The following is a 13,197-nucleotide window of genomic DNA, read 5'->3' as shown; positions in this document are numbered from 1 at the left end:
AAGAACCAGAGATTTCCATTCACTGCCATGGGAGTATGATTGGCGGGGCAGTGGAACACGCACACGGTGCTTGATGAGGCAGGATCCGGAGCAGATGTAAATGGGAAGAGCTGTGTGCACGTCTGTTAATGGGTAGCAAAAGGCTCATGGCCACCTGAATGTCTTTGTTGCCACTTCTGCTCTGGAAGGGAGCAATCCAGGCTTGGTGTTGACATTCAGATATGTTTTTCCTAATCCTGTTTTCAGCTTTATTTCCAATGCTCCTCGTTTTCAGGAGCTTCCCTGCTACCCAGGGGAGTTTCCCAACTGCTCCCTTAGTTTGCCTTCCCTTAAGAATGCTTTAATAGGAATTGTATTAAAAATCAATGGGGGGACCCAAGCCTTCTCCACCCAACCCATATCTCTGGGGGAAAAGTGAGTGTTTTTCCAGCATCCCTGCCACACACACAGCCTGTCTTTGTAGGCTAATTTTCCTCTTAGCTTCCTGCTTTGCTGAATCCAAATTTAGGATTATTTCAATGGTGAGATATTCATAACCATAATTGAGTAGAACTCTACTGAGAGCAGAAGCTCACGAGGGGCTTCACGTGGCACAGGCTTAGCATAGACAAAGTAAGTCCTGTGTCCTGCATTCAGTGGGTGACACTAAAATTAAATGATGTCCAGAATGACGCATCCCCCTGTGCCCTTGGGCACGTGATAGTAGTGTTTTGCTACCAAAATACTGTATAAATCAGGCAACTCTTGGCCAAAACAAAGCTTTTCAGTGTTATTTTCCAATATTGTTCTCTTTCTTTATCCTGGTGAGGACGGAGGCACAGAGAAAGAGAAAGGGAATGGGATTTGGAGATATTGCAGATATCACACTCAGAGCTTTTCCACAATTTCAGATAAGGCCATGTTCAGCATTTTTATTGTAAGTTGTATTCCAGGGGTTAATATCCCTGATTTAAAAACAAACAAACAAACAAACAAAAACACCCAAAAAAGCTCCAGGCTGAAACATGCAATAAAAGGTCTCTATCGGAATGAATGTCTCCAGATAATTAAAAATAAAAATCAAATCACTTCTTTTTTTTTTTTTTTTTCTTCCACATTTTTAAAAAGTCCTTAAAGGCAAAAGGAGTTTGGTGTTGGCGTTTTCATCATTTCATCCCACCCCGAAGCTAGAACAGCAAAGAATCGTTTTTGATTCTTTCTCTACTTGTATACAACAGGGAAACGCTCTCCTCTGTGATTTTCAGATGAGTTAGAGGACTTTCACCCTCATCCTGCTGCTTCTGCACCAGACCTGGGACTGAGCAGTCTCTCACAGCCCCTCGTGCTGTTGCCTGGATCAAGCATTGAGCACGTTGCCTTTCCCACATGCACTGGCCTTGCAGGCTGCTGTGCTGCCACCCCACTGCCCATCAGGTCTCCGATGCCCAGCGGCACCGAACATCTTCCAACCAGTGCTGCCAAACCAGGCAGAGGCAGCCTTATATTTGAGGATCAAGAAAGAGGGCACAAAAATCCCCCCGAGAACAAGGGGCCTTTGCAAGCTCGAGGCAGCAGCTCAGCCTCCCCTGCCCCTCCAGCTCCATGCGCTTGACTCGAGCAGCGCTGGCTAATTGGCAGCCTGGCACTGTGGCCCCAGCGAGGGCTCCTTGCTTCTCTTGCTGGTCCCCATGACAACTTTTATGCCTCACCTACAGCGTTTGGAGCGGGTCTTTGTGCTTGTGGCACTTCAGAGCCCCTCACCTTCCTCGCTTCCGTGGCTGTAATGATGCAGTGCTCAGCTCACACTATTATCTTCACTCCTGCTCTGTGGTGTGCGAGCTTTTGTGCTGGGCTGTGTGATCACAGAAGCGTTCTTCCAGGCTTGGCCTTCATTCGTGTGAGCGCTGGATGCTTACTTCCAAACCCATGATTGTGGATGCAGTGGATGGGAAGGGACCTGAGGTCCCCTTCAGAGCCCCCATCCCTAGCCCACAATGTCACAGTGAGGTGATGGTCACCTTTTTTTTTCTTTTTCCTTTGTTGCTTTCCAGCATTGGTGAGTCTGGGGCTCTGAGGTCCCTCCTGGGGTGCCTTCAGTGAACTTTGCCTTCTCACATCACCCAAACCCAAAGTAACGCTGGGGAAGGCACCTCTGTGGCCAGGCTATCCATGGTCGTAGGTTATTTGGGGGGTATTTTCCTTATGCTCATACCCAGCCCAATGGCACAGGATGGCATCGATCATCTCCCTTCATCTTTCTCGAGAAGATGGGCATTGCCCTGGAGGCCTTTTCTTGCCTCACTTATTATCATTGCTCTTCAAGGCGGGGACACATCCTGGATTCGCATCCCTCCCCACGTCCTCATTCCTCCCCACTCTTCACCTCTGATGCCCACACCCGTCAGCACAGGGACAGCAGTGCTGTGGCCATTGCAGCACAGCTGCTGTTCCTGTGGAAGGAGAAGGGGCAGGGAGGAACCCTGCTTTGGTGCAGCCCCCCAGCTCACGGCAGCCTCCTTTCATCCACAGGTGCCCTACTCCTGGCTGTGACGGCTCTGGTCACATAACAGGAAATTATGCATCACACAGAAGGTAAGATCTTCTCTTAAATTATTTTCTCTTTATTTTCTTCCTTTATTTTTTTCCCCCTTTTTAATTTATTTCTGTCTTTTTCTTTTTCCTCCCCCTGCAATGGGCAGAGTTGTAAAGTTCTGAATAAAACATTAATGTTACTGACAACTGAAGCCTATTTTCATCTCTTTAATCTGACTTTTTTCCTTTTTTTGATGTTTCCAGCCTCTGATTAGAAGCTCCCTTCAATAGAATAAAAGACAAAGGGTCAGATTTTAGCTGATGCAATGTTCCTGTTAATAACGCTACCTATTTATGACTTCTATTATCACTTTATAGCATTAATAGCAGAGATCTGAGCCTTCTGTTTCAACAATTCCATTAAACAGTGCAGGCTGTTAGCAGATATCTTCTTATCTAGGCACCGTTAATTACTGTCCATCTCCTCAAATACACATATTTTTTTCTCCTGACTTCTCCTCGTGATGTGAAGCTGCAAAACGAGAGAGATCAAAACCGCGTGCGAAATTCGGGGGAAGCTGACGAGGTGGGGGCCCTGCCAGTCAGACAGCCCTTTCTTCTCTTTTCAAACACAGTCTGTCAGGCTGCCCTCGTGCCAAGAAAAGTGGGATCAAGATAACCCCGACCAAGGATGATAAAGAAGACCCGGAGCTGATGAAGTAAGTGTGGACGAAGAGAAAATCCCCGGCGTTGTAAATGAGGGTAAAAACCCACAGTTGGGTGAAATGCTGGAGGCTTTCAGGGTGGCAGTGGGCACACGAGGGGTGCTGGCATGGGTGGAGTCAGGGCTTGGTTGCCCCACATAAAACGTGCTTTGTACAGCCTTGGCTACTGCTGAATATTCCGAGCTGGAGAAAGGAGCTTTGAGAAGCGGATGATATTTGAGCCATCTGCTCTGTTCTCACTCCTCTGTCTCCAGGAAGGAAAGCTTCCGAGCTAAATGAACTGTGTGATAATTAGCAGGAGTTAGCAGAGTTTATTAAAAATTAAGCAACCTACTTGAGAATCTGCACAAAAAAAAAACCAACCCTTTTGGATTCAGATAGTCCTGAATTGCTGGTGGTGTTGCGATGCCATTTTCTGACACAGTAAAGGAAAGAAAAAGCAGTGAGTGCAGCTGTGCAACCATTGGCTGTTGGGTTTTTGCACTGATGGTTGAAAGTGCACCAAGCAGCTCCTCCTGCTTGCCAAGTGGTCACTTCCCAGTGCAAAGGAGCTCTTACAGGATTTGCTTGCTACAGCGCAGCTGGTGCTTGCACAAGAATGCTTCCCACAAAACCGATGTTCTTCCCAGTGCTCGATGCTTGAAAGCTAACAACAGGAAGGAATGTGCTGGAGCATCACTAGGGATGGGATTTTTGGATCTCAGAATGACCCGAATGGCCTCACTGTGGTTCTGCTCCTCTGCTTGCAGAGGGATGCACGAGGACTGAAAGCAACCCCTGATGTGCTGCAGAACAAGAAGCAGCCCATGGTCCTCTGCTAGTCCCAGAATGAGCAGCAGCTCCTCTGAGATGTGCAAAACAACTCAGATTCCTTTGCTGACCATCAGTTTATAGCAAGCTGGTGCTTTGTCTCCAGCAGCAAGGTGAGCACCGTGCACATCCCTTCAAGGATGCATGGAGGAGCTTTGCCTCCAAATCCATTCCTCTGCTCCAAATGGCACTTGAAACCCATCTGAGTTTTACACATTGCCACTAAGGAGAATGTCATTCAGTCCCCATTGTTTCGCTGCTCATCCTTCCAGTAATTTGCCACAGATGTGGTAGAACAGAGCACCTCAACCTTCAGCCCAGCCCTGGCACCAAGTGGAGGCATCTGCACTTCCCTAATTGATCAAGTGCTGCTGCTGCTTCTGTTAAATAATAATAATAAAAATAAAAAAATTAAAAAATGTCCGAGCCAGCTGTTTTGCACAATAAGGCTCTGGTTTATTTTTTAACAATGAAAGTGTAATGAAAGTTAAATTAACAGTGTAAAATATGGAACGGTCGGGCCATAATGGCTACATGCTAAATGCTGGGGTTTGTTTCTCTCTCTCTCTCTCTTTTATTTTTTCCTCTCCTTTTCCTCCTGAGGATTCAGTAATTTGCTTGTGATCATATAAAAGCAATGATGTTATGAATTTACTGAGGATCCTGCTGGCAGGGATATTATAAGTGAATTGTGCTGCATTTGCAGCTGATTAAAATCAAGATCAGCATTTTTCAAATTATCTTGGGAAAATAATGGGTGTGCGGCTCCCCCTTCTGCTGTCAGCTCCTTTTTGCACGAAATATAAACAGCAAAGGGAATCATTGCTGTGGTGAAACAGAGTTTGCGATTTCCAGGTTAGGCTCAGTGGATATTTTGCTGGGGTAACTCAAAGTCCCTAATTGCTTTCAAGCTGAGGACAAGGGGTTATTTTTTCCATTTCTTACCTTTTTATAGGGTAACCTCCCTCGAGTAATAAACTTTTAAGTGTATTTATAATTGACTAGCATCTTTAAACAAGTGCAAGACACAGCAGAAACCGTAATAGACAGTCAAGACTCTGCTGAATGGCCGAATTCACTCAGCGTGCCATTAAGTGGGGAGTTAGCAAGTGAGCTGTGCCAATTAACACTGCTCGTGTCAGCGCTGCCCCAACACCTCCAGCACCATTTTCCTGCCCACAGCTGGCACTGGATGCTCGGGACGGGCAGCAATTCCTGCTGCTGCCCAACCATGAGCACACGGTTTGCTGCCAATGTGTTTGGTGTGAGTGGATCATCCTCGGAGTGCTGCCAGGATCCCCAAAACCACAGTTATTTACCGTCTGTCTTAAGGCGTGGGGACATCATGGCAGCTGCTTTTTGGGTGTTTTGCTGTGAGTGTGGCAGTGGTGTGACGCCCGCTGGTTGTCTTTGGTTCTTTTTAAGGGAATGGCATAGCTCTTAATTTCCCATCTGCTTCCCATATCCATTGCTGCAAAAACAGCACTTGTATTCCCTGAGGGGCTTTTTCCATTACATATTTGTTAGAAGTAACTGAATATCTCTGTCCCTGCCTGCTGGTTTTTGACTTGAAAGCACCTCTCCTTGGTCACCATACAGCTTCCTCCCCCATAGCACCAGTGGGTGTGGGATGGCACTGAGCAGCTCAGCCCAGAGTGCTGAGCCCCAGCTGTGACAGAGCTCATTGTCACTGTTTCATTGCCATTCATAATCTCTAGCCACAAGAATAACAAAGAGACCAGTGGGTCCCACAGACTCTTAAAACCTGTGCGAGGAGATGTCCCAGCTGATGCAAAGTGGCGTGACCTCCATCAGTGAAACATCCACCAAACAAAGTCATAGAACCATTAAGGATGGAAGATATCTAAGATTCCCAAGTCCAACCTCAGCCCACCCCACCGTGCCCACTGACCACATCCCTCAGTGCCTCATCTCCACAATTCTTGAATACCTTTGGGGACAGTGACCCCACCACCTCCCTGGGCAGTTTGCGCCAAAGTTTGTGCCATCACTGTTCTTCCAGAGAAAAAGTGTTTCCTAATACACAATCTGAACCTCCTCTGGTGCGACATGAGGCCATCACCTCTCATCCTATTGCTGTTACCTGGTCACAGAGGCTGACCCCCACCTCACCGCAATCTGCATTCAGGGAGCTGTAGAGAGCAATATAATCTCCCCTGAGCATCCTGTTTTCCAGACTGAAGTCCGGATGGCATCCCCAAGTATGAACACTTGCTTTCCTGCCTTCCTCCTTCCTGCTCATCCCTAATATCCTTTCATCCCTTTTCACTCCTATAATTTCTTGTATTCCTTGTGCTCAGGTGTCCGGTTCCTGGCTGCGTTGGTCTTGGGCACATCAGTGGTAAATACGCCTCCCACCGCAGTGCATCGGGCTGTCCCCTGGCTGCTCGAAGGCAGAAGGAAGGATCCCTCAATGGCTCCACGTTTTCCTGGAAATCGCTGAAAAACGAAGGCCCAACCTGCCCTACCCCAGGCTGTGATGGATCCGGCCATGCCAATGGGAGCTTCCTCACTCATAGGAGGTAAATAATTACAGAATCATTAAGCTTTGAAAAGACCTTCAAGATGACCAAGCCCAACCATTGACCCATCACCAACATACCCTCTAACCATGTCCCTCAGTGCCACTTCTTCACTGTGCTTGAGCACCTCCAGGGATGAGCACCCCACCAGGTCCCTGGGCAGCCTGTGCCAACGCATCACTGCTCTTTCAGAGAAGTTTTTCCTAATATTCAACCTTGGGATCACCCTAAGTGTGGCGGTTTTGGAGCGAATGTACTCTGAGCATCGTTCCACTCTCGATGAAAGCTGGGTAACTGGTGCTTTTAATGCTGCCCTCAGTCAGGTTGCTCTAAGGGCTGTGTTTTCTGCATGGGATAAAAACACTTAGATGTTTTAACTTTGCAGTAGTGAAATGTGAATTGGACAAAATCATGAAAAGCAGTAATGTAGTGTCCTTCCATTAGCACGCCAGAGCAGTTCCTCAGCAGCCAAAATGGGAGTTTGATGCCCAATCCATCCAGACTCATTTCACCTTCCTCGCCTGTCATGCCCTCTCTTTTAGAAAATAACACTTTTTCTTTTTTAATCTTTGCTCAGAGAAAATTGCTCTTGCTTTATAAATGAGGACCTTTGTGGCATTATTCATAAAGCAATTTCCTCTGCACCATAAAAAGCTTTTAGAAGAACTATCTCACAGCATGAACTCTACCAAATGGTACACGCTCTTGTTTGGAACATAAGCACCTATAAATACAGAGAGTTTATGAAACCCATTTTTACTTGTTTTTCAGTTTGTCAGGGTGCCCAAGAGCTACTTTTGCTGGGAAGAAAGGAAAACTCTCAGGGGATGAAATTCTCAACACAAAGTTCAAGACCAGTGATGGTAAGGATTTTCATTCTTTTTATTTGGCACATGTGTTGGGATATTGAGTCCACTGGCATCTCTTCATAGACTGAAATCTTTGGATCTACTAGCAAATCCTGTGCTACAAGCACCCATTTTTTTTGATTGCCTGAGTATTGAAATAGCGAAATAGTGTTGAAATTTGAGTGTTGGTCTTATTATTATTTTTTTTCCCCCTCAAATATTCTCTGGCATTTTCACAAATCCCTTTCAGACATTCAGTTATTTTCATCTATTCAAGACTTCTAATCCCAAAGATATTTCTGGATCTGGAGCTGTGTTAGTGATGGCACTTTGCATTTCTAGTGCTATCATTGAAAGATTTTGATATTTGACAAGGTTCACGCATTTTACCCGAATACTTACATAGTTTGTGCTTTTCTAGAAACGTTCCCTTATTTTATTAGCACTGTAGCTTCTAATGGAGATATGCTTTTATTTTTTTATTACCAACTTGAGACCAAAGAGAGCAAACTTGAATTATTAGGGTGGCCAACTTTGCAGGGCACATGAATGCTCTGGGCTCCAACTGCTGGGCTCTTGTTCACTTTTGCATTTATAAATTGACCTACAAAGTATAATTATAGTTAAATTTTAAAACAACAACAACAACAACAGTAACAAAACATTAAAAAGAGAGCAAGATGTGCATTCTGTATTGAGGATGTGAAAGCAAAAGGTGAGGACTTGGTGAGCTGCCATGCTTACCCAAAAGCAGAGGCTGACCTCCTGCCACTTTCCCTCCTGCAGTTCTAGAGAACGATGAGGAGATCAAGCAGCTGAACAAGGAGATCAGCGAGCTGAACGAGTCCAACTCGGAGATGGAAGCAGCCATGGTGAAGCTCCAGTCGCAGGTTTGTGCCTTTGGACACGTGCCCAAGCTCCCAGCAGAGTGCTGATGGGTTTGTAACCCCACATGTTCTTTGCTCTGCAGATCTCCAGCATGGAGAAGAACCTGAAGAACATTGAGGAGGAAAACAAGATCATAGAGGAGCAAAACGAAGCCCTGTTCCTGGAGCTCTCAGGGTTGAGCCAGGCTCTAATCCAAAGTCTTGCCAATATCCGCCTTCCGCACATGGTAAGAAACTTGGGCAGTACTCAGCCCCAGTTGGTGCCATCAGGGGAGCCATGCAAGATCTGGCTCATGATAAGGCTCACATACAATTAAAGAGCTGCAGAATTTTTCTATACACACCTACCTGTCCTTTATAAAGTCAGTGCTTTTGCCTTATCTCAAAGCTTGCATTGTTATCACCCTTTTGTTGTCGTTTTCTGCTGATCTCCCTTTGTATCTATGATTCTGTCTCATTACATCTGGGAGTATTATCACAAAATAGGAAACTTTATCAAGGGCACCCAGTGCCTTTTAGGCTAAGACGGCACAAGCAGAGATCAGGAGGGATTGGATTTCAACGTCAGAAAGATCTTACAGCTCCCATTATTATGCAGGTAGTTTCAATTCAGTTTTGAATAGCTGGCAGCCAAAGAATAGCATTCTTAAAGAGAGTGTATTTTGTTTAATTTAACAAGGTCTAACAGCCCACAGCATGTTACCATAGAGTTACTGCAAAATGAAAAGGCTGCATTAAAATAGTAAAACCACAAAAGGCTATTAATTACCTTCTCTCTATTCCCAGGAATGTAATTACTGTTGTCAAAAACAGGTGTGTGCAGGGGGGCTGCGTGCTGGTTTGGAAGCTGTCCTCTTACAAGTAATAGCGACCGTCACGATGATCAAGAGGAACAAGCTTTTGATTTCTTTTTTTCTGCTGTCATTTTTTTTTGGGAATCCTTTTCATCGGGGTTGGTATTTAAATTCAGGCTGGTTGGAGGTATGCCATGCTCCAGCAGAGCAGTTTTGGACACTATTCACCCAGCTGCTTGACTGGCACAAAACAGCTCACTGAGTGCTTTTTTTTTGTAAAGTATTTGACGCATAAAGGTCAAATAAATTGTTCAGCAAATATTTTTTCAAGGTTTCAGGCAGCTCCGATTAAATAAGGCCCATGAGACTTGCATGCTCATTTTATCCTGGTCTTTTTCTTCTTCCTCCTTGTTTCCTTTTTCCCTGCTAACTCTGAGATAGGTGTTTGCTAGGTTTCAATGATGCCCCTCCAAAGCAGAGCGCAGACCTGAGCCTGAGGTGCTGGCTCCTGCCCTATCCTTGCCTTTCATTTCCTCCATGATGCTCCAGCACTCCCTGCCTCCTCTTGTCCTCCAACCTTTCATTTCCACACCTCAGTCCACCCTCCATTCCAACTGCCCGCACACGCTTAACCTGATGCTGTTGATAGTTCCATGTGGCCAACGCATAAAATCAAGCAACCAGCGAAGATTCCGCAGGATGAAGGTTGCACACTGAAATTCTTTATGTAGAACACCATGTACAAAGAACCTCTGATGTTGAGCCCTTTGGCTGTTGGCACAATTAATTGCAAAGAAACATCTCCGAGAGCGGTGAGGCACTGGCACAGGCTGCACAGAAAAGCTGTGGACGCCCCATCCCTGGAGGCATTCAAGGCCAGGTTGGATGGAGACCTGGGCAGCCTGATCTGGTGGGAGGCTACCTGCCCATGGCCAGGTTGGAAATAGATGATCTTTAAGGTCCCTTCCAACCAAAGCCATCCTATGATTCTCTCCCTGTTCTACTACTAACTCTTCTGTTTGGCTTTTCTGACTGCAGGAGCCCATTAGTGAGCAGAACTTCGATGCGTACGTGAACACGCTGACTGACATGTACACCAACCAGGAGTGCTACCAGAACCCAGAGAACAAGGACCTGCTGGAGAGCATCAAGCAAGCCGTCAAGGGCATCCAAGTTTAGCGCCCTGCAATGGGGATGGGTGGGCGAGCTGACTGTAAGATGGAACTTTCCCTCCAAGTATTCAGGTTTACAAGTTATAAAACTTGTTTAATGAATGAAAAACAAAAAGCAAAGCAAAACAAAAACAAACAAACAAACACACAAGGACCAAAATGTAACCAAGAGGCCATTTCTGAGACATGGAACTGATCGAACTCAGTGTTCTCGTTTACTTAACTTTGGACCTTCTTGAGAAAAGTGGGATTTTTCTACCTGGACCATGAGGTAGACCAGGATGGAAGGTCAAATTCTCCATGGGCTGTGGGGCTTGGCAGCTGGTGAAGAGCAGGCGTCTCTTCTGAGTTGCCATGCTTTTGCAGACTTGATCCAAGGGTTAAAATCTTACAAGAACAGGGTTTTGTCTGATCCAAGACTAGCGTATGACTGGCTTAAACCCTCATGTTGTCTATGGTCGTATGTCCAGATTACCTACTCACCCATGAGTTATGTTATATGTTGCTATAAGTGCTGGAGCTGCAAGCTACCTGTAAATCTGAACCTGTGCTGGGCCTCCCAACCCCAGGTTTTCAGATATCCACTGGGCATGGGAACTCTTTAAGTATTATAAAGTAGCTTATTTTTATTTTCTGAAAGAAATCTGAAGAGCAGTTCTGGATCTCCAGTGGAAAGCGCAATGGAAAAAAGGTTCTCAGGGAAGCTTTTGGAGTTTGCAACTACAGTATTCCTTTGTCTGTCTTAAATATGAGAATAGCTATTATGAATAGGCCAATACCAGATATTTCATACAGAAGAATTCTTAATGTGTCATGGTCCGGTGTTTATGATTTTTTGGAAGTCTGTTTGATGACAGTTCTGGTTCTTTTCATTATTGTGATCATCCTTACAGTGGCGCAGTACTGCCAGTCCAGAGATCATACATCAATGCCAGAGAACGTTTGAGATTACGATGAACTAAAAAAAAAAAAAAAGAAAGAAACAAACAAAAAAACAACAAAAAGAGATGCTAATTGATGGCCAGCAAAGTGCTTACCTAACATGAATCAGTGGTTGATTTCTTGCAGATATCCACAGGGTGATGGGTTTTTCTTGGTTTGGTGTTCTACGTTTTGTGCAAAATCACAGCACAAGCACCATTCTGGAGGAAAAAAAAAAAAAAAAAAAAAAAGTGTTCAGGTATTGGATATTCTTCCAAAGAAGCATTCTGTAAGCTTGGTACACGCAAACCTCCTGGTGGAGTGAAGGTGACCCAAGGAAATGAAGGGGAGAAACCCCTTTGGGGTCCCAACATAGGTGTGTTCGCTTCCTGCATGGCTCCTGGCAGCAGTGGGGAGGATTTGGGTGGCCGATGCTAAAGGCAAAGATGTTGTGTCATTTTGAGCCCAATTCTGCAGATATTTAGGGTGTAATCCATGATTTGGAGAGGTCAGTGGGGAGGTTCCCATTGACTACAGCAGGCATTACACCAGGAGCAGTGTGGAGTGGGTTGGTTCCTGTTGGGAAGTGCCATGCTGAGCCATTTGCTCCATGAGTTCACCCATTTTAGAACCCATTCCAAGTGCAAAAATGCAAAAGAAAGGGAAAAAAAAAAAAAAAAGATAATTTGAGGTGTTAAAAACACAATGTTCTTAAGATGTAAATAGAGTCCAAATTGATTGTGACTGCAATTCACTTAGTATTTAAAAGTAGAGAAATTGCACTTCCTGGAAGAAAGAGAGGAAAAAAAAAAAAGTAGTTAGTTTAATTATCCTGTAAATTATTTAATTTTGGCAAGATGTATGTAATTTATATTTACAACACCTTATGTTAACTTTTTCTATTTATTTAACTTTTTTATTTATTAATTTTATACTTACTTTAAACTGGACACCGCACCATTGAAAAAAAAAAAAAGCCACGAAGATAAAAGAAGCAAAAATTAAAACCTTTGACCATAAAAAAGGACATTCCCCCAAAAAATTAAAAAAAAAAGAAGAAAAAAAAGAAGAGAGAGAAACCTCTATCTACAACTCCTACTTGTAATTTTGATGCAACCAAGTTATTTTTTATATATTTTGTTATTTATTCTTTTAACGATGGGAATTTTTTTAAAGATATTTTATAACTGAGACATTTTGATAATTTTTTGGTTTGTTTTTTTGCCGGGGATGGGGCAGCAGGGGAAGAGAGACTTTGTCAGTTTTTCTTTTCTTTTTCGTTCGTATTGTTTCAGGCACTGATAACAGGAAATGAGAATTCTGTATTTATTATTTATTTAATATTTAAGTCGGGGGGTGGGGTGGGAAAAATGAACTGTGCTCTTGTTGTATATTTATTTTGTTGTTTGTGTGTCGGTTACGTGATGACTGAGTACTTGTTTATGTGAAGGAATACTGTTAATATTTAAATAATAAAGAGTCAATTGAAAGTTATAGCAGGCTACATGTTATTCTGTGAAAACGAATACTGTGATCTACTTTCCTCAGGAAATGTACTTTGCAGACAGAACTTCCTTATGTACTGGCAGGGTTGTTTCATAATAAAACCCAGTTCTGTTTGTGACTTTAGTTCCTATGGTCTTTCTTCGAGCTGCTGCCAATGTCCCCAACATGTCCCCCCATGGTGCTAAGCAAGGAGCTGCCATTGGCAGGGCAGCACACACGCTTTCACCTTCTGGATTTACTAAACAATTCACAAATGTTGTTCTTGGAGATTTAGCTGGGAAAGATGCTGGGAATTGGTTCTTTCTCTGACTGGGCTTAGCGGGCATGGTGGGGATGGGTTGGCGATTGGACTTGGTGGTCTTAGAGGTCTTTTCCAACCTTAATGATTCTATGATTCGCTCACATCTGTTTTCCTGGCTGCAACGCTCTCAGGTCGTCCTGCTCAAATTGCAGAGCTTCTTCACTGCAGGAAGTTTTCTT

General features: G+C 44.3%; 1 protein-coding gene across 1 annotated transcript in view; it reads left to right on the top strand.

Annotated features, from left to right (window-relative positions):
- The window catches only part of MYT1 (myelin transcription factor 1), a 31,295-nt gene extending 18,480 nt beyond the window's left edge, over positions 1–12,815 (top strand). Inside the window, exons 15-21 of the mRNA XM_085241789.1 lie at positions 2,509–2,571; positions 3,147–3,230; positions 6,368–6,589; positions 7,361–7,452; positions 8,224–8,327; positions 8,408–8,551; positions 10,157–12,815. Of these exons, the coding sequence (XP_085097915.1) occupies positions 2,509–2,571; positions 3,147–3,230; positions 6,368–6,589; positions 7,361–7,452; positions 8,224–8,327; positions 8,408–8,551; positions 10,157–10,297 (850 nt within the window). The 3' untranslated portion in view covers positions 10,298–12,815. The remainder of the gene's footprint in view (positions 1–2,508; positions 2,572–3,146; positions 3,231–6,367; positions 6,590–7,360; positions 7,453–8,223; positions 8,328–8,407; positions 8,552–10,156) is intronic.
- The last annotated feature ends 382 nt before the right edge of the window (positions 12,816–13,197 follow it).

This window comes from Meleagris gallopavo, chromosome 22 (assembly GCF_905368555.1).
Source record: "Meleagris gallopavo chromosome 22, MGAL_WU_HG_1.1, whole genome shotgun sequence".
NCBI classification, from domain to species: Eukaryota; Metazoa; Chordata; class Aves; order Galliformes; family Phasianidae; genus Meleagris; species Meleagris gallopavo.
This window is presented reverse-complemented; position numbering and strand designations above follow the sequence as displayed.